Genomic DNA, 23,508 nt, shown 5'->3' with positions numbered 1-23,508 from the left:
AGAAATTCATGAATTACTTGAAATAACAAGGGTCATTATAAAAATTTGATTCTTAATTTGGATCTGGGGATTGGTAGGCTCTCTGTTCTTTCAAGGGTGCAGACAGTAGTCTTCTTCATTATCACCACAGTGCGCTGGTGGATTGGGGCAACAAAGACAGACCCTTGTCTTCAGATTACGATTGAAGAAGTCCTTCCAAGGTGCAGTGGGATTTCTTTGTGGTATTGAGCTCTGAGAATATATCTATCATGTGAAGCAGTCATTGTCCAAAAAAGTAACCACATAAGCGGGTGACTTTCATATAATAGACCAAAGGAAAAAAACGAAGAATAAACAATGTTAAATTTAAGAAATTGAAGGTGTGTAGGTATCATTCCTAAGCAATTTCGGGTTGACCCGAGTCAGGGAGAATTCAAAGCCGGCAACACTTGATAGGTGAGACCCCATGGGGCCCCGGCGTTGGGTATTTGCGGGACTGTGAGAGAAACCCAAAGAGACACCAGCTTATGAGTCACAAAGCAAGAGTGGCATATGTTGTAAGTGCACATGCCTCAAATTTCCCGGAATCTGCTCGCCGAACTGGAATTGACAAAGTGAAACCCCCATGGGAAGACCACGCGTCCGCTCGATTCCCCGAAGCTGGCCAATCCCGAGCCAAGCAAATGCCGAAATGGAGTCTGCTAACCCGAAATTAGCGATGGCAGCATTCTCTTGTTTTCCCCTTTAGCAGCCCGGGACTAGAAGCCGAAGGTCAGCCAGTCCGCGGAAATACATGGCGAGACAGCACCTTGTGGCATGCATATTATGCCCTAGAATGTTACTGTTGTAGTATCTGAAGCAAAGTATTCCCAATTGTAAACTAGGGCTCACGAATCGAAATACCACTACTCCGTAAAAAGACCACAAAAGGGGCCTGACAAGAACGCATACGCGGCCGACTATTCTTGTTCATGTTGAAGCAAATCCGAATATTGACCGGCCCCTGTATCTCTGTTGGCATCTTCGTGCTCATTATGTATCCACACCTGGCTTTCGACCCCATCTTCGGAACATGCTAGACCAGTCAAGAAAACAATTACAATTGCATCGGTCAATTATCGGATTTGCAGGGGTCATGTTGTATCTAACTGTATCCAAACAGTCAGCGCGGTAAGCACTAAATATTGCCCCATGCAGTAGTAGGACACCAATGTTAAGCAATGATCCATGCTGGTACTCAGATAACGAATCATAATCCCATGTCGCCAAGCCATGGAGCTCTCGGACCTCGAGGCTTGTTCTCTGAGAATTTCGGAACTAAGGTGCCCAGTTAATGCCGAGCCTGCTGGCTTGATGCTTCTTTTGATTTGTGGCGCACCTTAGCGTTGGGCAATTTTATATGCATTCTCATATGTCGGATCATGTCATTTCCGGAGATTGGTCTAGCTTAGTTGTGAAATTTGGTCCTAGCGTGCTGCTGGTTTCTTGAAGCGGCATATGGCATCGAAGGATCAAGGGGCCCCATATGGAGTCTTTGGCTCGGGCTGCGCGTTTTGTCGGTAATCCTGGGGAATGGGCTCTGTGGGATTTAACCCCGGAATAAGAGTGAAAAATAAAAAAATTCGAAGCTGGAAATGAAGCTAGCACTATATAATCCGCCTGGTTAGCCCTATTTTCTTCTTTAATTGGCATTCCTTTCTCTATTCACTCTTGTGCTTGAGCTGTGTCATAAAGATGGCAATCAGTCAATCTGTGGTTGGCCGTGCCAATGCAGAGAAGCCTCACGGTCTCAAAGGATTTATTTCAAATCCATATGTCTTCTTTACTTGTCTGTTTGCCTCGCTGGGATGTATCATGTATGGATACGATCAGGGTGTGATGGGTCCTGTTCTCGTCATGGAGAACTTCCAAAACCACTTCCCCACGTTTATGGGATCCACGATCCAGGGCTGGCTGGTGTCGGCCCTTGAGCTTGGTGCTTGGGCTGGTGCTTTGATCAACGGTGTTCTCGCAGATCGTATCTCACGTAAGTATGCCATGATGGTTGCCGTCGTCATCTTCACCCTGGGTACTGGCCTGCAGGCTGGTGCACAGACTCCTGCGTACTTCTTCGCCGGCAGGATCATCGGTGGTGTGGGAATCGGTATGTTTAGTATGGTTATCCCACTATACCAAGCCGAAATTGCTCCCCCTGAGCTGCGTGGATCGCTTGTTTCTCTGCAACAGCTGTCCATCACTATCGGCACCGCCATTTCTTTCTGGCTTGACTATGGTATGCAGTTTGTCGGTGGCAACACCTGCAACCCGGAGGGTATTTTGAACCCTTATCTGAAAGATGGCACATACAATGCCGTTCAGAATAACGGTCACACCTGTTTAGGTCAGAAGACCATCTCGTGGAGACTTCCTTTGGCTTTGCAGATCATCCCCGCTTGGATTCTATTCTTCGGTCTCTTCTTCTTCCCCTTCTCGCCGCGTTGGTTGATGATGAAGCACCGTGATGAGGAGGCTAAAGAGTCCATCTCTAAGCTTCGTCGTCTGCCTGTGAGTGATCCACTTGTTCGCGCGGAGTACCTTGAGATCAAGGCTGCTGTCATGTTCGATGAAGAGACCGAGAGTGAGGTTGTCGGAGCTGGAGGTGTCATGGCTCCCTGGAAAGCTCTGTTTGCCCCCAACATGTTCAAGCGCCTGACGCTGGGTTGCGGTATGATGATCTTCCAGCAGTTCACTGGTATCAACGCTGTGCTCTACTATGCGCCCCAGATTTTCTCATCAGTGAGTAACTATTTCCTTCTGAAACACCCTTCAATCTTGCTCCGAGAAATGGCTACTAACTCTTTTTCTTTCCCTAGTTCGGTTTCTCATCCACGAAGACAACCCTTCTCGCCACTGGTGTGACAGGTATTCTGCAAATTCTGTTCACCTTACCCACTGTCCTTTACCTCGACAAGTTTGGCCGTAAGACCTTCCTCATTGCCGGTGCTACCGGCATGTTTATTTGCCATATTGTTGTCGCCATCGTGGAGGGTATATATGAGCCTAAGTGGGACTTGAATGAGGGACTTGCCACAGCGCAAGGCTGGGTTGCCATTGCTTTCATCTGGCTCTTTGCTGTCAACTTTGCTTACTCTTGGGGTATGTTACCACAACACTAGCTTACATGTTTCCTTGCTAACTCTCTGTTGCACAGGACCCGTCGCTTGGGTATTGGCCCAGGAAATCTTTCCCAACAGTCAGCGCTCCCGCGGTGTCTCAATCGTCGCTTCCACCAACTGGATGTTCAACTTCATTATTGGTCTTACCACCAAGGACATGCTGGACACAATGAAATATGGCACCTATATCTTCTTCGCCATTTTCAGTGCTTTGGGTGGTCTGTTCATTTGGAAGTTCGCCCCGGAGACTAAGGACAAGACACTTGAGGAATTGGATGTCTTCTTCGGTAGTGATTCGCATAGCATTGCTGAAGCTGATCGCCTGCGCATGATGCGGATTAACGAGAGCCTTGGTCTTGCTGGCGTTGAGGTATTGGAGGATCTCAAGAATGAGAAGCAAATTGATGTTGACCATGTCGAGGTTGAGTCTACCAGGGCTTGAGTGCTAGTGTGGTGATGTGTATGGAAGACAGGTTTAAGTTGACTTTACATCTATGTAAATTGATTAGAGGCAGTCTATATTGGTTATACCTCCCGAATATATATCCAAGAGTGCAGATAATGAAGGAGAAAGAGAGGAAAGCTATCTACCAAGTCAGCCACTCGGACACTAAATGTGGGGATAAATCAAGATCACGTACAGTATGTAAGATGATGTTACATCTAATAAACCTTTTGACTACATTCCCATTCATTACTACGATTTAAATATACAATCAACAACCCGTGGACTGACATGTTCATTATTCAGAGAAGCAATATGTAGCTATAACTCAAGCCCTGACCCTATCACTCTTAAAGACCAAGGTACCTTCTCCCTTAACAATGTTCTTCGTCCTGGAAACTAGGGTAGCAATATAGCAAGAACATACTATGTAAGTTCTTGGTTCAATCCATCTGTATCTATTCAGCTAACGCTCCTTCAGCTCTAGACTGGCCACTACTTCTGTGGCTGTATTCTGGCCCGGGACTATGAGTCCCGGAAGTGTTCCAGGATACCAAATACCCCAGATGACCATAGATATGCTCATCAGCACAGAGTCAAACAAGTATAGCATCCACTCATGGGTCAGTGGATATCCGTCATTGCCAGCTGCATATTCCACAACGCGGAAAATGCTCCGAATCAAGATAAGGGCACTGACAGCATAGAGCGTGCGCAATAGACTCATCCAGTCAATCCGCTCATCAAAGGCTGAGGTAGGAGGTGATCGACGCATGCGAACCTCGAAGACAACTGATGTGATAATGAACAGACCAAACATGATGACCTGGACAACGAGGCCAGCGACCACAATATTCGATGCCAGCTTCACATTATTGCCCGTGGCCATTAGGCCTGATGCACCTCCTTGCACAACAAACGATACGACATCGCCGATCACGAATACCTTGGTGAGCCAGTTGATTCGAATGAGGGAGTGTTCCTCGGCGTGGACGCTGCGGATGATTCGACCCAGTGTCATGTATATGGAGGCAGCAAAAAGGGTTGGTCCGAGGAGGAGGAAGACGTTCTGGATCGCGTAGACTGTCACCGAGTCTGTGCTGCTGTGGGCAGCGGCTCGACTAACGTAACCGATGACTTCGACTTCATCCGACAACCAGTCAGCAACATTCAAAAAATGTGTGTCAGGTATACATACAGAGCCCACCTAGAGCAAATGCCAGACAGAACCAAGCTTTTGTTCGGTGAAGCTTCCAAATGTGGAATGCTGTGGCAGCAACGAAAAGTATCAAGAAGATGATTGCTGCTGGAAGCGAGGGGACATATTTCCAAAGATAGTAGCCCCCTTTGTAAGGTTTGAGTTGCGCCATATTGCAGAAATAAAGAAGTGTCAGAAGGAAAGATGATGAAGTTTCAGTTTTTTATCGGTTGTCGCTCAAAAGGTTGAGAGTAGTGAAATGAAAGTGATGGGACGCTATGATGAAGTTCAAATATAGCAGATTTTACGAAATTTGGTAGGTTATATGAGATAAGCGTATATTATTTAATATTATATAACGTAGGTAAATCCTTGAACAGGGCCGATGGTCAACTAGGAAATATCAAAAATGGTGGAGCCGCAGAACGCCAAGACCTTTAACCTTAACCAAAGTGGAGACATGGTCCGTGCATACGCGTATTCCTCACATTTTCCCAACTTCACCTCCAAAGATTTCCAAGTGGATTCGCATCATAGTATATTGGGCCTAAGATTGGGGTTGCTATAGACTGCCTAGGCTGCAATATTTACCTCTGTTAACCGGGAGGGTCTCGAATTTACTACTTGCGTATCCGAACCGAAACTTCCGGCCCTAGCAGTATCTTTTCTACATCACAGCGTGCTGAAAATGGCCCGAAGAACCCATAAAAAGTCTCGAAATGGCTGCATTGAATGCAAGCGTCGCCACATGAAGGTTTGTTGCTTAATACCATCCACCTGCAGCCACTGACCCTGCTCAGTGTGACGAGAAACGACCCATATGTTCCAACTGTATCAGTTCGCAGCGACATTGTGAGTTTCTAGAGCCCGTGCTCTTTGCACGGGCCTCTAGCAGCGTTGGTAGTGATACTACCACTACGTCACCCGCCATTGGCTCGCCGACAATTGCCTCTTCGCTCGCTCAAGAACCCAGCAATAGCCCTGAAGATGCCCCCGTTAATATGCTTCATGTCGAGCTTGTTTACAATCTCTCTTCGAAAGCCATGGACGTATTCAATTCTCAGAAAAACATCCCTAGTACCTCATTCCAGGACATCTGGCGGTATGGCCTTAACGCGCCATATCTCATGAACGAGCTTCTATCTCTGAGTGCTTTGCATCTCAGTATCACCAGACCAGAAAAACGGACTTTCTATCGACACCATTCTACTCAATTGCAGAGTTATGCATTGAGCTCTTTCAACAACTTGTCATCACAAATAAATGATGAAAATTATGTCTCAATTTTTCTATTTGCTGGTATCCTGGGGCTGCACATGCTCTGCGAGACACTAGTGTATCGAGATAATGACTTTGAGGGCTTTCTTAATCAGTTCGTTCAGTACAATATACTGCACCATGGGGTACGCACTGTCACAGGCGGGAGATGGAAACTCTTGAAACAAACAGCATTAAAACCACTCTTGGAGCTCGGAGAAAGGTTGCCTCCGGCGGATGCGAGTCTAGGTCTGGCTTGCCAGGCGCTCTTGGATCGTATAACAGGACTTGGTCACGATGACACTACTACAAGGACATACCAACAGGCTGTCCAGGCCTTGCAGTCCGTCATCACTGCGATGGACAGTCAACCAGGGGCCAACGGCTTAGATGCTCTCATTTCATGGCCGGTGCTTGTCTCTCGCGAATACATTGACCTGTTAGCACAGAGGAAAGGCGAAGCTTTGGTCATCTTGGCGCATTTCGGTGCTCTGGTTGATACTCACAAACACTCGTGGATATTCTGTGATGGTGGCAATTATCTGGTTGATTCAATCAGTCAGTATCTTGGGCCCCAGTGGGAAGAATGGCTCCATTGGCCACGACAATCTCTGACAGTGGCAAATTCTGTACAATAGTAATGCGGATTCCGTCGATAGGATTCTTATCAATGAATGGGCTCAATTTAGAACCATTGTAAACTACAGCTGTCGCCTTGTAAATTATCAAAACATTCAATCAGAGAGATAATTAATACCAGCGAAAAATCACATATCAACCCCCTAGAATCCCTGTTGTCTATGCCACTTCTCTTGCCAACCCTTGAACCACGGACTATCATCCAAAGTAGATACTTCCCAATCTTCCGGGACTAGCCCATTCTTCTTCTGCTCCTTTGCCCATTCCTCCAACCTAGGTAGTACAACATGCTGCACATGCCAAACACTCTTGTAGTCCATGAGATTCTTCTTTCCCTCGGTCACAATCTTCATCACCAAATCAGGTACGCCAGGCTCATCACGAAATTCCGTAATTGGAGTAAAAACCGCCTTGAAATTGAAAACAACTGCACCGGACAAGGGCAAACGCCTGAGAGTCTGCCAGTCCACTCGCAGGTGACACTCGTCAATGGTCAAATCAGCCCGCTGAGATAGCCGGTGCAGTATTTCAGGATCCCCTGGTGGCATGTACAATGGCTGTCCAATTTCCAGCCCCCATGATCCTCGCTGTATCGGTTTCTCCGTAGGCATCTTCGTGAAATATCTAAACCGAACTCTCCGGTCAAAACTTCGATATCCAATCTCCCGAAAAAAATAGCAACATACCGATCCATCGAGAACTGCATCTTCTCCTTATAATCTGGAATTGGCTCGTGAATCTCATGAAGCTGCTTCCCAATCTTCGAGCCAACATTCCACCCCAGCGCTGAGCAGATCACCGCCGCACGCAGGAAATAGAATCCCTTCTTGTCATCACGAAGCATAATTGCGAAATCTTCTGGTACGTTATCCAGAAGGACTTCAAGAGGGGGCTTGGCTGTGACGTCCTGCTCGGTACTGAGGATCTTGTTCTGCAGTACACGCTTGTCAATCAGGGTGAAGTACTGCGGGTATCGAGCGCAGATAAATTGCAAGACCATCTCCATTAACTCCTTGCATGCAAGCTCGGAACCTGGCATGGAATCGAGGACTTCCTTGCCATTCTTGACGTAGAGTTCCTTGCGCTGGGCGATGCGGCTCTTGTATGTATTTTCGAGCTCGATCCACCAGTCTGTTTCGAGTTTGCTTAAGGCTGTTTTTGGACAGAGCAGAGCATTAGTGTCAAACCGTGATTGCTCCGCATCCTATGAGACATACACATAGTCTGGTGGTACGTCCACCGGAATGGACGATATGGCCGAGGCAGTGCCTTCTCGATATTGAATTCGGGATATGGACTGGGAAGTGGAACTCCACTTAGAGTCGCGTAATCTGGGAAGTCTCCAAGTCCTTTGATTTCTGCCACTGAGAATCCCATCGGTGTATACTTGTCGCTCGGGCTGGTCATATAGTCGGCGCTCATGGGTAGAATATTCCGACGCACTTCACCTTCGTGGACGTCACGTGTGGGTGCAGCAGGGCATCTAAGGTCTGCAAGGGTGTGTCTGCGTTGGGGCGGGAGAACGTTATCGTAGCTAGATGGGGCAGTCCGTCCTATTGTAGCTTTCTTGTCCGGGGAGAAAGATCGAGGTGGCGTTCTGGCAGTCGAATGCTTTCGGCCACGTAGTGTAAAACTACCCAAGAGAGATCTGGAAATTGTCCAATTAATCAGGGCATAGACACCGGTGGCAGCGAGTACAATGAGTCCTACTCGCCAGAGATTCTCCGGTGTTGACAGGAGGTCCATAGCGGCTCGATCGATACGAGTTAGGGCAATTCGGAGGTAGATAGTGGTTTAATATACGGTGCTTATTAGCGAAGTTACAGTGGGTAGGCTTCGCAAAAGTATGTACCAAGCCATAGACGGACGGACACCAGAGCAATTAAGTACTCTCCGGGCTAATGACGGGCAAAACAGTTCGAATCTTGTTGCACTTAGATCAGAGTTATTCGGAGCGGGGGTGAGATTGCATCCATTTAGAGTGACAGTATGTACGCGTCAAGCTGGTTTGGTCGTCTGGTTCGATTGGATTTGCCGTGTTGGGAGAGGAAATGCTGGTGGCCTATGCCGGTTTCTGCTGTGGCGACGTCACAGGTTTGAAAGTCGGTGTATGATTATCATTACTCTTTCCACATGTCCTTAGCATATGTTCTACCCTCTGCACCTATGTAAATAAGGTAGGAGGTACAAGGTGTATATAGACCAATTAAACAGGCTGGTCGAGTCTATGATGCCTATCAGTACAGACTAGGGACGTGTAATTCGCCATTGTTCAGAAGTGATAGTATAGCTGTCAACTCACTCCCTATGTCCGTTGTTGAATAGCGATAGAACCCGGGAAGCAATGTCTTGAATGAATTGATTCTGAAAACAGACAAGAGATAAGACCTGGGAACAAGTATACCGAAGTGGAAGCCCTTGCGTTACCCAAAAGGGTAAAAATTTCCCGAGGCTTGGCGGCACATGATTGTTTGATTATGGGGGAAGTACCTGTGGACAGTAGTGCACAGCACTAGCCACTTAGACAAAGCTCACTATTACCTGACGTGGCCTTGTCTTTTGTGGTAACCTTTTACCCCTTCTCCGGAGTTATGTTTTTGTATGCTGACAATCATACTGAACTCATCAGTCTTCTATCTCAACAGGACTGACGCGCTCATCTAGCAAATCCAAGTCCTCCAGTTGTGATCGCGGCGGCAGCTTCCAGAGACTGGTACCACAGACACGGTCTTTTGTGAGAAGATCATCGACAAACTGATCCATATATGTAAGTGTGAAAGAGTCGCGCACCCGTCGCTTCAGTTTCCGGTAATCGAGAAGTAGTGGTTCCAGAGTTTTGTACACATCGACCGGTTCGAAGGTGAGTCGCACGTAGAAGGCCGCAAGAGCGCGCAAATATTTGAAGTCGCCTCGATCCTTGACAAGGGCATCATCTGGATTTTCTGCCTCATCGCCACTACCGGGGTCGGTGAAGTTGAGTAGTTCGAGGATGACGTCTCGGTCAGGCCCGAGCTGAAGGAGCTTGAATGCGAGACAAAGGAATGGGGTTGGCTTTTCAGAGACACCGTATGTTCCACCAATGCAGGTCAATTCCACTGCGCGATCACACAGGGTCGCTGCGTTCAAACCGAAGCACTGCTCCTTCCAGTAGTATGAATCGGTGATGCGGTCGCGCACAGCTTTCTCGAAGAGCGTAGCGGGGTTTACGCCTCGGACCAAGGGGCCCTTGTAGCCGCGGTTATCAAGGAATGTGCTGGCATCGGCACGATGAGTTGCCATTTTGGAGGTGAGGGCGGATGTGGAGGTGCCAAGGCATCGAAGCTGAAAAAGGGCTCTACGGCAGTTTTTTCTGAGACCATCGCGATAATACGGATTTGAACATACCGCCTTTATCACCGCCTTTATGCCACTGTTGGCTATTTATACAAAAAGGTGTCTTTCTCATCATACATTGCTTTATCATTGATTTAATATATAACCGCTGGTAGGGATTATGTACATAATTATTCATGCAGATGGACCGTGATCAATTCTCAGCTAAAAATAACCGGCTTGACCAAAACACTCGAGATGACACCGCCAAGACCAAGCCCGGGCTTATCGATAGTCGCGCGGACAACGTAAACAACCTGATGTCATGAAACAAGCCTAACAATGAGACCTGCCTAGAGATTAATAGTCAAGGCTATTATATCTTGAACATCCAGGGGGCTATGCAGGTCCAAAATTCTAATTTTGCCTATCATATCTTCACTATTCAACCCATGCGCACATCCTTGTGGCCATGGTTCTCTTAACGTCCTCCACGGTTTCGACCATTGTGTCAATGGGAGTGATCTGCATATTTACCACCCTGTTATTTTTTTCTGGATATGTCTTGCAGCAGCAATCTGTTAAGAATATCCAGCATGCTTTAAAGCCCCAAGAAGCCGCCCAAATGGCCCGACATAAGTCGGGCCCCGCATTCCAGAAGCCACTAAAACGAGGTCTATCAGACACGGGTTATGGGGATGATCAAGATACGTCAATAGGGAGTCAACCTAACTACGGGGCATCTGGAAACTATGCCTATCTCCAAATGCTGTCTGAACCGGACCCATCAGATATCTGTTCTGCGATCCTCTTCTTCAAACAACTCTCCACAAATGGAACAGCAGTCCAGGACCGTCTCTTCGTGTACCCAGAGCAATGGGACCGAATGTCAGCTAAGAAACTGGGCCCTTCTGCCACTAAAGCGTTATCAATTTTACGCGCCGCCAGCGCCAAATATAATATCTGGCTCCTCCCAATCGACATGTCAGCCGCCACAGCTGCAGGCTACTCAACAACAAACAGCAAACTGCTCCACCTGGGCCAGATCCAGTTCATGCAGTATGACAGTGTGCTATATGTTCAAACACCAGGTCTACTATTAGACACAGGCAAGCTGGATGATATGCTCTTGGCACGGCCCCTGCCCCTCCGCCACGACAAAAATCGCCCAGAGTCCTATAACAATGAGGCGTGGATCCCCATGCCACTTCGTGCAAACCGTGAAGCGGATCTTCCACCTGTCTATTTAATTACTGTCAATAACATCGAGAATGGGAATGTTGAGGCAAGGACCCATATTCCAAATGTTGCATTGCCTGGTTTCGGTGGTCTTGTGGTTGGGCCTCAGGGAGCTGCTAGAGCTGCAAAATTGGCAGATGCTGATCAACCTGGCTATGTCTATTTCGACAACGATCGTGATGGACATGTCAAATGGGATCACAATCCTTACTTTGGAACTTGGCGATCTCAACAAGCTGAAGTTTGTGAGGGGTTGGACTTTGACGAAATCGTTCATGATGAGCAATGATTTTTCTGTTTGTGTTTTGTTACGTGACATGGTCTTGTACACCCTGTAAATATGGAAGGGTACCGGCGTTTATTTTTGTGTTCGTGTTCGTGATTTGCATGCATGTAAAATATATTTACATGACAATCATTCAATGTTCCAATTTCAGAGGTTTGGTTTATAACTGCAATTATTTACTCTCTGTTTCAGTTCAACTGTCAGAATTTCTTGAGGTATAGATTTCAAGTCATGATATTCGTGAATTATGTGACATATGGTTCATTATGCTTTGAATCTCCGTCACTCGTAGCTTTCCCTATTGCGGCACACCAATCTCGTAACCCAGAAGCACTTCAGTAGTATTTCCCTCCCAGCCCCGGTTACCACTGGTGGAGATCATGTAACGGCATGCATTGTCAATATACAGCTGAGAGATAGTTCCAGTCCGATGACCAGGAATGATTAGGAAAGGAACTGGCGGGTGGCGAGACGACTGGTCACCTTGCTCATTTTGCAGATCATAGAGACGAAGGATATCGTGAGAGGCACTGTATAACAAAGGTTAAAAAAACAGATATGCATTGCCTAGTGGTCCTTTACTCACCAGACAAGATGACGCCCATTGGGCATGGCCCTGAGTGCTGTCACCGGCCCACTCCCCTGTGGGAATTTGAATGTTCGTTCGGCATGTCTTAGCCCCTTGTGAAGACTGTATTCCTCGACAGTGCCATTTCGGCGTCCGGCATAGATATAGTTTCCATCGGGAGACCAACAGGCATTCATGCACCATGGGGGAGAATTATAGGGGGTGATGCGAGCGATAGGATCAGGCTGTCGGCGGTCCCAAACTCTGATTGTCCCATCGATTGAGGCAGCTAGGAATGTGTTGTCAGTCGTCACACCTTGCTGCTGTTGTGTATTTTCTGAGAAGTCTGCGGCTGATGAAGGTGTCTCGAGATCCTCTGCTTTCGGGAGTCCATTGACAACCGGCTGTACAGGGCCAGTCGGGATGCCCGTATCGTCCATTTCCATTTTTTGGGCCGGCGCATCTGCATCTGCATTTGCTTTTGGTGATAATGCCTCGTGCGTGATTTGTGCACGTCCAGTATCTGGTTGGGCAGATACTTCATCGTCAACTTCTCCTGGTGCGTCGGTATCTGGAATAGCACCATTAGCCACAGCACGGCCAAACTCGTCATCCTCGTCTACCGCAAATACTCCACCGGACGGCTCACCACCATCCGCAGCTCCACCATCAGCGTCACCGAATAATGAGTCCGTGCCACCAAAGAGTGAGTCTGCCGGTGAGCCCGCCTGCGGGTTCTCGACCTGGCCTGTGTCTCCATTGTCGTGGGAGGTATCCATAAAATTGAAGTTGTCCGTACTAGGAACAGCATAGTTTGATGTATACGTCCCATTAGTCTGCTGCGGTTCGATTGTGTCCTTGGGGACCGGAAGGCTGGACTCTGGCCGAATCTGAAGGGCAGAAATTTGTCCGCCGCTGCCACCAAAAGCTCGCCTAGCTTGGCCAGTATTCAGATCCCAGTCAAAGACCCGTTTATCCCAACCTCCGGAGAGCAATGATTCCTCATCTGATGTGAGGTTTAGTGTGGACACTGCAGAGTTGTGTTGTCGCAGAAGTGCGATTTCCTTGCCCTCGTCGTGGCGCAGAGTTTGCAGACGAATCACCCCGGATTCTAAACCGGAAAGTAGCCACAATCCTTCACTATGGCTGGCCAAAGAGTACACCGGTGACAAGTGGCTACCATCCATGTTCTCCCAGTACGTCATCAAGACTCCAGCTTTGACCACACTATCCACGAAGGGATGCCTTTGCGCCACGGTCAACATGAGCTTGCTGTTTATGGAGTCCGCCCAGTTGAACTTTCGCACGAACCCATCAGATCCACCGGTGAAAACCCAACGCATATCCGCTGTCGCTGTAATAGCATTGATCGAGGTGGCATGCGGCGCGGCGGTGGTTGGGACCACGTCGTATGTTCGCGCTGTGAGGCATTCGGGGCGCACACTTGGGTGGTAAATGGAGAAGGGTTCAAACACGGAATTATCGCCGTTGCCATTCGTGTTTTGTTGCATGCCAGGGCCCTCCGACGCCTGGCTCGCATTCGAGGGGCTATCGGGATCTTGATCCCCATCCCCGTCTTGATCATTTTCATTGTCGCCCTCGCCATCATCAACGTCGCGCATTGTGTCGTCCATATCGTTGTCGTTCTCGTTATCGGAGCTTCCGTCCTGGGAGCCTAGGGAGTCACCAGGGTCATTAGCAAGGTTGAGACCAATGGTCCGACGGGCCATTGGAGTGGGCCATTAGACCAAAGAATTGACATACCTCCCATGTCACGGTCCTCTTCTTCCTCCGGTGAACCCATGATTGATCTTGTGGCAGTCTGTGGGGTATCGTTTGCGCAAAGTAATTGAATGAGGGGATTGGATTATTTTGAACAAAGATCTCCAGCACAAACGGAAATGAGACAAAAATAACGGTGAGATTGGAATTATGCACCAGCTCTGGAGTACAAGGAGAGTCGCGCGTTACGCCGCGGCTTAAAATGGACCGATATGGATCCGATGGGCGGACCAATGAGCATCAAGGGGAACTTGTATAACCTCTAGGGGTACTACAATGTACAATGTAATGCCATATCAATTATGTCCAGTTAGATCCTATAATATTAGACAATCGACGGTCAATTAGCTGCCGAAATAATAACTTCAATGCCTGTTTAAGGGATCCCTCCAGGGCTTTTACCAAATCCTTTGTCATCCCAACGTCACGTGTACATATCTTTTCAACCTCCGTACTTGGATTGTGAAGTTTACGATCATATACATCAGTGCAAGTGTTTTGAATCGGCTTAGTGTGTCTGGCAAGCTAGTATTCCCACAATCCCGGACAAGGTGTGACACTCTGGTATGCTGTTGCTTACACTGTACTTTATGCGTTGTAGATATGGGTTATGCCGATGAGAGGTCTTACCTACCATATCAACTATAAGCACTACTAGTACTCATAGCGCGCCTCGAGCTGAGATCGGGCCAGACCGTATATCAATGAGCCTCGGTGTACTATAAATTGCCTAAAATGATTCATTCCCCTATGAAATCTTCCTTGAGTCTCGACTTTTGATCTTGAATCAGCCTTTCTCACAATGAAAAGGCGAAACAAATGCCCATATCAGTTCTTGAGACAGTGAAAGAGACAGAGATTGACCCGAAGAGGAGGATAGAAGAGGAAGAGGAAGATACCCAGGTTATTTCTCTTGAATCCAACAAGCGACGGCGCTATTGGAAATGAATACATCCTTGGGGAATTTTAGAAAGCAATGAGCTTGACTGCTTGAAATATATTTGCTAGGGTATTGTAGATAAGAGGTATTCTTGATATCTGGATCTAATCTGATTATGATGGACCGGAATACCTAGGTAGGCACCAAGCAGCAAACATTCCCCTCTTACTTCCTTCCACACTTTAGTCGCTTCTCAGTTATTTTCCTACACAATTGACCTTTCATCCCCTTTTCTCCCAATTTATCTAACAAACACTCTGCACTCGATTTAACGTCGACATTTTTTGCTTCTCTTTCTTCACCTTTCCACCCTACACGCTTCCCACTTTCACTTTCCACATCGATTTCCATTTCCACTTTTCACTTTCCATCAATTCACCTGTCTCATAAATAAGCCTGTCCAAAAATCAGGCTACAGGCGATTTCAAAGGATAAAATTTAGGGGTTGGGATCATCGCTTGCATTGCCTTGGTGAGGTCGCAGACTACTCGCACCTACGTATATGTACTAATCTCACACTTCTTTTAGATAACCATGGCGTCCTTTCGCTTTAAATACGGCCGTTCGTCCAACGAGCGGGTCAAACCTGTGAATCTGGATATCCGCCAGTACTACAACCCAGATCTACCAGTCTATGGCCCTTGGAAACTTTGGCAAACCCAGCCAGAGCTTCCTTCGGCCAAAGAAATTCTCGGAACAGATGTACCGGGAGACGTTGTCTCCCTCCCCACCAATCGTATCTGGGAACCCTGGGTTTCCAAGGAGAAATACCTTGAGACTCATTATGCATTGATTCGAGAAGACTCGGTTACACCACTTCGAAATGCTGTGGGCCAGGTTCGCGCCGATCCTTTTATGAATGATACCGCGGACATCTCTATCTACGAGAAGGTAAGTACTATCATCAAGATGTGACAGTTATAGATTACTGACTCGTATTCTTTTACGTCAAAGGTTTTCATTACAGGTGTTACCCTAGCCCGCGCGGGTTTCGCGTTGCATATTCAATTCTCTACTCGCCGCGCGGGCAAAAACATTGCCTGGTCATACTCCAATCGTCTTAATCCGGGAACCCTCATTGCTTTGTCTCCAAAGGAAAATGCGTTCTCCAGCAAATGTGTTGTTGCCGTTGTGGCCTGCCGGCTACTGGAAGGGGTCGAAAAAGACCCCCCGGAGGTTGATATCTTCTTGGCCTCGCCCAATGATATCGACTTTGATCCTCAGTAAGTAATTCTATTACAGTGTGATCTGCAAGAGACGATGATGTTGACTATTATATCTCACTAGGCAAGAATGGATCATGGTTGAGGCTCGAGCGGGATATTTCGAAGCAAACCGACACACCCTGACAGCACTGCAAAAGTTGTCAAAGGAGAGGTCAGTCTACAGATCAGTATTATGTTCGAGAGCATTATCTAACCTTATCTAGTTTTCCATTGAACGAGCATATCTGCAGCTTGGCAAGAGACATTGATGCGCCGGAGTACATCAACGCTGCACCGCGCATGGACTTCGCGCCATTGTCTGAATCATCGGCATTCGATATCACTGAAAAATACGACATCCTTGAGCAATGGCCCTCCCACCCAATGGGAAAGCTAGATGCATCCCAATGGACAGCCCTGAATCGAATGTTGACTAAAAGACTAGCCATAATCCAGGGCCCTCCTGGAACAGGAAAGTCCTTTACCTCCATTGCTGCTTTAAAGATGATGCTCGCAAATAAAGGACCAAACGATCCCCCCATTATCATCGCTGCTCAGACTAACCATGCTCTCGATCAACTTATCAAGCATATCTCGGTGTTTGAGAAGAACTTTGTGCGGCTGGGGGGAAGAACGAACGATCCTGACATCCGAAAGCGCACCCCCTATGAGATCAGACAGAACTATGGTCTATTGACAATTGAGGGAGGCCTGATGGATCCAATGAAAAAGAAACAGAACAAGATCGCTACTGAGATTGAGAAGCTCCTGGAGCCATTTTCGCGATCAAACAGCGACCAGCCTATTCCAGCGTCTCTGTTTCTAGAGTACGGTATTCTGAGCAAAGAGCAGTTCCAGTCTTTGGAAGAAGTTGCACTAAATTGGCAGCAACCCAATCTCCCTGCAGACGCCGATCCGTTGCGGGCTTGGCTTACGGGCTGCATGCAGCCGTTCGACTCCAAATACATTGGTGGATTCGGGTTTGCCAATGATGATATTGACTTGGAGTATGAACAGCTGAAGGAGATCGAAGTCGAACGTGGAGGATATGAGGATGACTGGTCGACTTTCAGAACCCGCTTTTTCCACTTATCACCCGGTCTTTGCGGTTCCGGTACAGCGGAAATCTCTCGGGCGACTATTGAGCGCTGGCTGAAAGAGAAGCACCTTTACAACATTCACCCGAACTGTCGTGGCTCTGTTTATGGTTACATGCGCAGGGAGCTGATCAAGATCCTGGGAGAACAGCTACATGCCATCGCTCAAGTTTACAAAGATTGCTCTGCCAATTTCCAAACTGGCAGATTCGAACGGGACTACTGTATCCTCCAGAAGGCAAATATCATTGGAATGACCACCACTGGTCTGAGCAAATACAGAGGATTGGTCTCGAGCTTGAATCCCCGAGTCATATTGATTGAGGAGGCAGCGCAAGTACTCGAAGCCCCAGTTGCAGTTGCTTGCCTTCCATCACTTCAACACCTCATTCTTGTTGGTGATCACCTGCAGCTCAGGGGTCAGTGTGCCGACCATGAACTGCGTGGTCGCCCTTTCTACCTCGATGTCTCCATGTTTGAGCGTCTGATGGTAAATGAAATGCCATACGCCATGCTTCAAAAGCAGAGACGAATGGTACCAGAAATCAGAAAGCTTGTGGCTCCTGTCTATGGGAATCTCCTGCACGATCATCCGTCTGTTTATCACCACCCATTTGTTCCTGGCATGGGAGATAAGCGATCATTCTTTTTCGACCACCCCTCACATGAAAGCTCCGACAGTCTATCCTCTAAAGTCAATGACTTTGAGGCATCGATGGTGGTCAATTTCCTTGCCTACCTTGTGATGAACAAGGTCCCGGCAAGCAGTATCACTGTTCTGACATTCTACAATGGCCAAAGGAAGTTGATTATGCGGAAGAAGGGGCAGAATCCAAACGTCGCCCAAACATACGTCAATATCCTGACAGTCGATTCTTATCAAGGAGAAGAGAATGACATTGTAATTCTCTCACTCGTTCGATCCAATCATCATCGAGGTATCGGCTTTCTCCAGCAGGACAACAGAATCTGCGTTGCCTTGTCCCGTGCCAAATACGGCCTTTACATTTTTGGCAACGCACAATGTGTCAGCAAATACAGTGATTTCTGGCATTCAGTTACCAACTTGATGACCGAAGATCCACAAGATCCCCGTCTTGGCTCGGCTTTACCCCTGTTCTGTGAAAGACATAACGAAGAAACCCTCATTAGAAGTGAGTCCCCTCGCGATACTAACAAAAAATGAAAATGAAAATAGTCTAACTGTCTCTTCTAGGTCTCAAAGACTGGAACGCTATCACTGATGGTTGCAGCAAGCCTTGCGACAGGGATCTGCCATGCGGACATCCGTGTCCCCGTAAATGCCATGGGTCAGATTAAATTGATAACAGATTCTATATATATATATTAACACCTATCGTCAATAGTTCTGAGCACGACTGGGTATCCTGCAAACAGAAATGCAGTGAAATTCGCGAATGCTGCAACATGCCCTGCATTTGTATATGCTCCCCACCACACATTCATGACTGCTACTGTGTCAGTGGTAAGGAAACCAAAACCCAGATCTTTGACGGCGGATCCGACTGGGACGATATCGGTGAAGAGGAGGAACGCGATGCAATGATCGGTCCAATTCCTCGAAGCTGAACCCAAACTCCAATCCGCAACTTTGCTGCAGTTCGAACCAATACTGACCCGAGATTTGCAGAGAGTGTGCGCAGATGGCAGGCTCTTGCGCAGGGTGGGGCCATACAGGGTGATTACCATCGGGCTCAGCCCCATGGTAATGGGAAACGCCCTTGGGATGATGAAGGAAAGGGGATGGAAATCGACGAGTATCGTCGAGCTGGGCATGTGGTTGGAGGGAAACGTCCTCGGAGACAAGTTCCCTCCCAGCAGAACATGTAGACTCAATGAACAGGATTCCTCGTCACTTTGAGCTCGTGCTTAGACTGAAACACCCTCAGGATGCTACACCAGCGGAGCAGAACATCGCTGACCCGGACCAAGTAAGCCTAATTGACCTCGACGACGATGGTGATCTTAAAGCCGAAGTTCTAACTACGGAGGTCCATGTCTAAAGTTGTAGAGGGGAAATTTATTTACTTTTTCGAATAAAACAACTAGTACTTTTGCTATTACTACCAAATCAATACTATATGAAGATTCTGCTTCCAAAGCTCTTACCTTTCTTTCGCTTTAGTGTTCTAAGATATGACCTGGCATAATTGTTTAAAAGTATAAAGCACACTCGCACTAGTACTATTATCAATAGAAGATTCTTGATATCACTGGTATTTAACACTTCCTATGGCCTGATAATTTGCCGGATTTAAATTTGATTGGACTAGCGTGGTTTTGGTTTCAGAGGTATACAACGAAGAAAGGGGCGCCGAAGTCGAGAACCGAGGCGATTAAGGCGTGGGAGAAAGCCTGGAAGGACAGACCTCAGCAGCAGATCTAGGTGTGAATTGAGAGGATTCCTGTACATATTGAGAAGATTTTCGCGCTGGATTGGGGGAATGAGTATAAAGAGGGGTATAAAGAGGGAGGAGTAGTGCTGGAAGTGAGAGAGAAGTGAAAGAATCGGGAGTGCTGGAAGTGAGAGAAGTGAGAGAAGTGAGAGAAGTGAGAGAAGTGAGAGAAGTGAGAGAAGTGAGAGAAGTGAGAGAAGTGAGAGAAGTGAGAGAAGTGAGAGAAGTGAGAGAAGTGAGAGAAGTGAGAGAAGTGAGAGAAGTGAGAGAAGTGAGAGAAGTGAGAGAAGTGAGAGAAGTGAGAGGAGAAGTGAGTGAAGTGAGAGAAGTGAGAGAAGTGAGAGAAGTGAGAGAAGTGAGGGAAGTGAGAGAAGTGAGAGAAGTGAGAGAAGTGAGAGAAGTGAGAGAAGTGAGAGAAGTGAGAGAAATGGGGGTGCTGGGGGGTGAGAGAGAGAGAGAGAATCTAGCCGATATCTCGGTCACTCCGAGGGTCGATGAACTTCTGTTCTCCCCTATGGAGGGAGAGCTGATCGACCTCTCCTAGGTCGGCAGCAGATGTCACTTTGCTGCGGTGTTTGTTTTGCTAGGTTCACCGGTAAGGGTGAGCTCAGTGGTGGAGTTGTGAACTCGGGGGGATGGGATATGTACCGAAGAGAAGAGAAAATAGAAAAGCACAAAAAAACGGTATTGCGCCATGTGCACAAGCATCAGTGTATCGCTCAATCTTTTGAATAATTTCAGTTTAGTTGTACATCATTATTATTTGGATATATGCCTATATATGAGTTGAATACCCTCATTTGAGACAATTCACTTGGAAGATCCGGAAATACAACCTCCAAAGCCTTCCAAGACTAGGCATAGATAGAAGTCAGAGTCATCCGCCTGGATCGTGAGATCATGAATACATTATGTTCCAAAAACTTCAGTATATACGAACGCCAAAAGTGAAGTATTAACGTCAAATCATAGTCATATACTCTTCCAAGCTCTGTCCAAGAACATTAATAAAAGGCCACTGAGTGTTTGTTCCAAACAACCTAGCCCACAGCTTGAGGACAGCCAATCCCAAAGAAGCCGGTTCGAGGTCTGGCGGCGCCTCGCCATCATCCGTATCAATAGACGAATACGCCTCCTCGATAATACAGCGAGTCCAACGTAGAATGCGGGTTTCGTTTTCTGCATCGCAATTGTTAGCCGATAAATTACTCTAGCAGATAGGATATACACATACCACTTAACGACTGATCCGATCCCGCCTCGGCAAGGGTAAACAGCCATTTGCTTAGCAACACTGCACATTCAATACTAGCCAGCGAGTGTCGCACGCTCCAGAAGAAGGCTTGGCTGCGAGCAATGTGGTCTATGCCCAGACGCACGGGGATACTGAGGGCATGAGCGGCGTATATAAGTGCCGGGATGAGACGGTAGCTTCGTTCTGGACGTGGAGAGCGGCGGAGGGCAGTGGCTATTATTACCGGGTCGCGGGTCTCGAGACGACGGTGAGGACCGAGATTTAGAGATAGGCGGACATATGCGAGCCCCAGGAATGCGCTGGAGGTGAATGGGATTGGGCCGTTTGCGTTGTGTGGGTCTAGGCTGGATTCTGGGGCTTGTTGCCACACGGAGGTCCAGGAGCGGAGAGCTCGTCTATGGATTCGATGGTTAGGGATGGATTCGGGGAAGGTTTTTGGGTAGGGGACTTACTCTAGTTTATTCAGTTCCTCTGTTGGGAGAGTTGTGGAGTGGTTGCCATTTGGCAATGATAACTCGCTCACGAGGTGGATCCGTTGCAGGAGTCCGTGCAAGAGGATATAGTTACCCAATGGTGCCGGGATGGGGTCTAGTGGCACGGCTGATCGGGACTTTTGCAAGAGAAGGGTCAATGCGTCTTGGAAGAAGAGCTGCTGTGGACCTCGTTCTCGCTGGGCTGCTTCCCATTCCGCAGCGGTGCTAGCGGTCCACTCGATGGTAGAACATGGAAGACGCAGGTGGATTTCATTGCTGCGCAGAGATGGATAAGCATTGTATGCGATGCTGTGAACATGGATAAAGCAGAATGCAATCAACTTTGTGCGTCGCGCGGATTCTTGGTCCGCCCATTCGTACCAGTCAAGTGGTGCACGTGGATCAGAACGTGTTATGTCTTCTGTCAGGCCAGCCTCGCGGAGATGTCGAACCAACAAGCCCTGAAGATGGAATGCTTCCTGTACCAGTCTGGCACTTTCCCACGTGGAGTAGCCCATCAGAATAAGGAGACAGCGGGTGATTTCAATCTGCTTCCAAACAGCACTCCTTTCCGCTGACACTTGCGGCCGGGTGAGGGATTGATCGCCAAAATTGGAATAAGGAGATATCCCCAGCGGTACTTGGGAGCCTGAATTATAACTGGGTTTGGCTGGGAAACGGGGCTCTCTGGACATTCGTTCAAATAAAACTGCCTTGGAGACGTGGAATATTCTCTCTGCGTTCCGGTGCTCAAATCGATACTGAGCTCCGATCGTCATGATAGCAAGAACCACCTCAGGGGCGCGTTCATTGATATTAAAAGTTGGGATGTGCATAAACGGAAGGTGCGGGTGGAATCCTTCAAAATAGGAAGTGAGGTACCGAGTCAAAGTGTGACGAGACGGCAGTACGAAATCCGGAATGACATGGCGAAATTCTTCAAGAGATGCCGCAAGCCGAAACCGTTGGTCTTCGGTGACATTGAATCGTGATGTCCTCTTTGCGTTATGTGGTGGTTCTGGAATATTGTCAGTGGGCTAAAACATCATAGCGATACGAGTCGTTATATACCAGAATCAGAAAGTGTCCCTAGGCTTTGGTCGCCCCTCGGTACAGATGGAAGCCATGATCTGAATGGTGAATCTCCTCGAGAACCCTCTCCGCTTCGTCGTGGCCGCTCATGGTGCTCTTGGGCCAGTCGATCTGCCTCTCTCACGTCTTCCAGGTTAACCTCCTGGGTCTGCGATCTTTCACCTTCACTGGGAACCCATTCCCCGGGCAAGCCAATGGAATCCAAAAAATGGGTAAATTCTTGGAAATGATTCAAATCTTCAGGCAAATAGGGCATCGGTTGCGCTATTATTTGTGTCAGATCAATAGATTTCCAAGATAGTAGTCAAATTGAAATATCATCCCGAGAGGAAACGACAGACGTTCATGTTACACGGGATTTTAGGAAGTCATGAGTATGCAACTATAAAAACGCACCTGTAGGTCGGTAATCTCCCGGAAGAAGCAACTGGGCAGCCTGAAGCATATCGGGATCATGCACCATACCCGTATGAGGATCGATAGCAGGGTGTGGAGCTCCCGTAGTAACAGCAGGGAGCATGCCGGCATTGTGATGCTGATCTAAATAAGGCGCGTTCTGTGACCCAGCCCATTGGTGCACAGCCGATGATCCTGCAAGGGGTGCGGGTACAGATCTCGTTGGTGTATCATATTCCGGGGCGATCGATGCAGGGTGATGCGTTGGCTGGAAATCCGCCTTCGTCGTTGGCTCGGGCGGCGTCGGTGAGGTCAGGCCATCTTGATGTGAAATACGCGTGTGACGCTTCAATAGATCCCGTCTAGTAAATGCCGCCCCACAGAAGCAAATGAATGGCTTCTCTTTGGTGTCTAGCCAAGTTAGCATTAGCTGCGGGGGGTTTTCCCCGGGAATTGCTTACGAGTACGGATGTGTCGCTCTAAATGTTCAGTCCGTCGAAAACTCCGACCGCAGTGCACACAAATGCGTGCCTTTGCTCCACGGGCACCCCTGTGCGGCTGGGGTGAGGGGGACATTGAAACATTGGGGGATGGAGAACTGGATTGGAGAAAACGAGGCCTGGGGGTTGAACAGTGGATGTCGAAGTGGGAGATTCGACCCCAACTGCTCCAATTTGGGGCCCGCCGGGACCTTTCGGCCCGCGATAAGCGATAAAGGTGGGGTTGATATTTGGAGACCTGAGGTATAGAGAACTTGACATTGACATTAACAG

The 23,508-nt window shown here is 47.9% G+C and overlaps 8 protein-coding genes across 8 annotated transcripts; 3 read left to right on the top strand and 5 right to left on the bottom strand.

Annotated features, from left to right (window-relative positions):
• Positions 1-1,713: 1,713 nt before the first annotated feature.
• On the top strand, positions 1,714-3,576 carry PGRI_056780 (sugar porter family MFS transporter; the record flags this gene model as incomplete). The annotated part of the gene is made up of 3 exons (XM_040793391.1): positions 1,714-2,754; positions 2,832-3,114; positions 3,170-3,576. 3 exons carry the CDS (start codon positions 1,714-1,716, stop codon positions 3,574-3,576), a joined length of 1,731 nt encoding a protein of 576 aa, XP_040648246.1.
• Positions 3,577-4,045: 469 nt separating this feature from the next.
• On the bottom strand, positions 4,046-4,949 carry PGRI_056770 (RTA1 domain-containing protein; the record flags this gene model as incomplete). Its single annotated transcript, XM_040793390.1, has 2 exons — positions 4,046-4,722; positions 4,778-4,949. The coding sequence occupies 2 exons, from the start codon at positions 4,947-4,949 to the stop codon at positions 4,046-4,048; spliced, it is 849 nt and encodes a 282-aa protein (XP_040648245.1).
• A 1,867-nt stretch (positions 4,950-6,816) lies between these two features.
• Positions 6,817-8,419, bottom strand: PGRI_056760 (heme-dependent oxidative N-demethylase family protein; the record flags this gene model as incomplete). The annotated part of the gene is made up of 3 exons (XM_040793389.1): positions 6,817-7,297; positions 7,360-7,825; positions 7,891-8,419. 3 exons carry the CDS (start codon positions 8,417-8,419, stop codon positions 6,817-6,819), a joined length of 1,476 nt encoding a protein of 491 aa, XP_040648244.1.
• An 879-nt stretch (positions 8,420-9,298) lies between these two features.
• Positions 9,299-9,952, bottom strand: PGRI_056750 (PRP38 family protein; the record flags this gene model as incomplete). Its single annotated transcript, XM_040793388.1, has 1 exon — positions 9,299-9,952. One exon carries the CDS (start codon positions 9,950-9,952, stop codon positions 9,299-9,301), a length of 654 nt encoding a protein of 217 aa, XP_040648243.1.
• Positions 9,953-10,610: 658 nt separating this feature from the next.
• Positions 10,611-11,513, top strand: PGRI_056740 (uncharacterized protein; the record flags this gene model as incomplete). Its single annotated transcript, XM_040793387.1, has 1 exon — positions 10,611-11,513. One exon carries the CDS (start codon positions 10,611-10,613, stop codon positions 11,511-11,513), a length of 903 nt encoding a protein of 300 aa, XP_040648242.1.
• Positions 11,514-11,808: 295 nt separating this feature from the next.
• PGRI_056730 (WD40 repeat domain-containing protein) lies at positions 11,809-13,882 on the bottom strand (the record flags this gene model as incomplete). Its single annotated transcript, XM_040793386.1, has 3 exons — positions 11,809-12,040; positions 12,097-13,753; positions 13,843-13,882. The coding sequence occupies 3 exons, from the start codon at positions 13,880-13,882 to the stop codon at positions 11,809-11,811; spliced, it is 1,929 nt and encodes a 642-aa protein (XP_040648241.1).
• Positions 13,883-15,334: 1,452 nt separating this feature from the next.
• PGRI_056720 (uncharacterized protein) lies at positions 15,335-19,126 on the top strand (the record flags this gene model as incomplete). Its single annotated transcript, XM_040793385.1, has 9 exons — positions 15,335-15,691; positions 15,755-16,023; positions 16,088-16,177; positions 16,230-18,256; positions 18,356-18,412; positions 18,470-18,485; positions 18,587-18,672; positions 18,754-18,902; positions 19,013-19,126. 9 exons carry the CDS (start codon positions 15,335-15,337, stop codon positions 19,124-19,126), a joined length of 3,165 nt encoding a protein of 1,054 aa, XP_040648240.1.
• Positions 19,127-20,480: 1,354 nt separating this feature from the next.
• Positions 20,481-23,311, bottom strand: PGRI_056710 (C2H2-type zinc finger protein; the record flags this gene model as incomplete). The annotated part of the gene is made up of 6 exons (XM_040793384.1): positions 20,481-20,698; positions 20,754-21,169; positions 21,227-22,265; positions 22,319-22,603; positions 22,736-23,146; positions 23,197-23,311. The coding sequence occupies 6 exons, from the start codon at positions 23,309-23,311 to the stop codon at positions 20,481-20,483; spliced, it is 2,484 nt and encodes an 827-aa protein (XP_040648239.1).
• Positions 23,312-23,508: the final 197 nt, after the last annotated feature.

This window comes from Penicillium griseofulvum (genome assembly GCF_001561935.1).
Source record: "Penicillium griseofulvum strain PG3 chromosome Unknown contig_95, whole genome shotgun sequence".
Classification (NCBI taxonomy): domain Eukaryota; kingdom Fungi; phylum Ascomycota; class Eurotiomycetes; order Eurotiales; family Aspergillaceae; genus Penicillium; species Penicillium griseofulvum.
The sequence above is the reverse complement of the archived record's forward strand: the minus strand, read 5'-3'. Positions and strand labels throughout refer to the sequence as shown.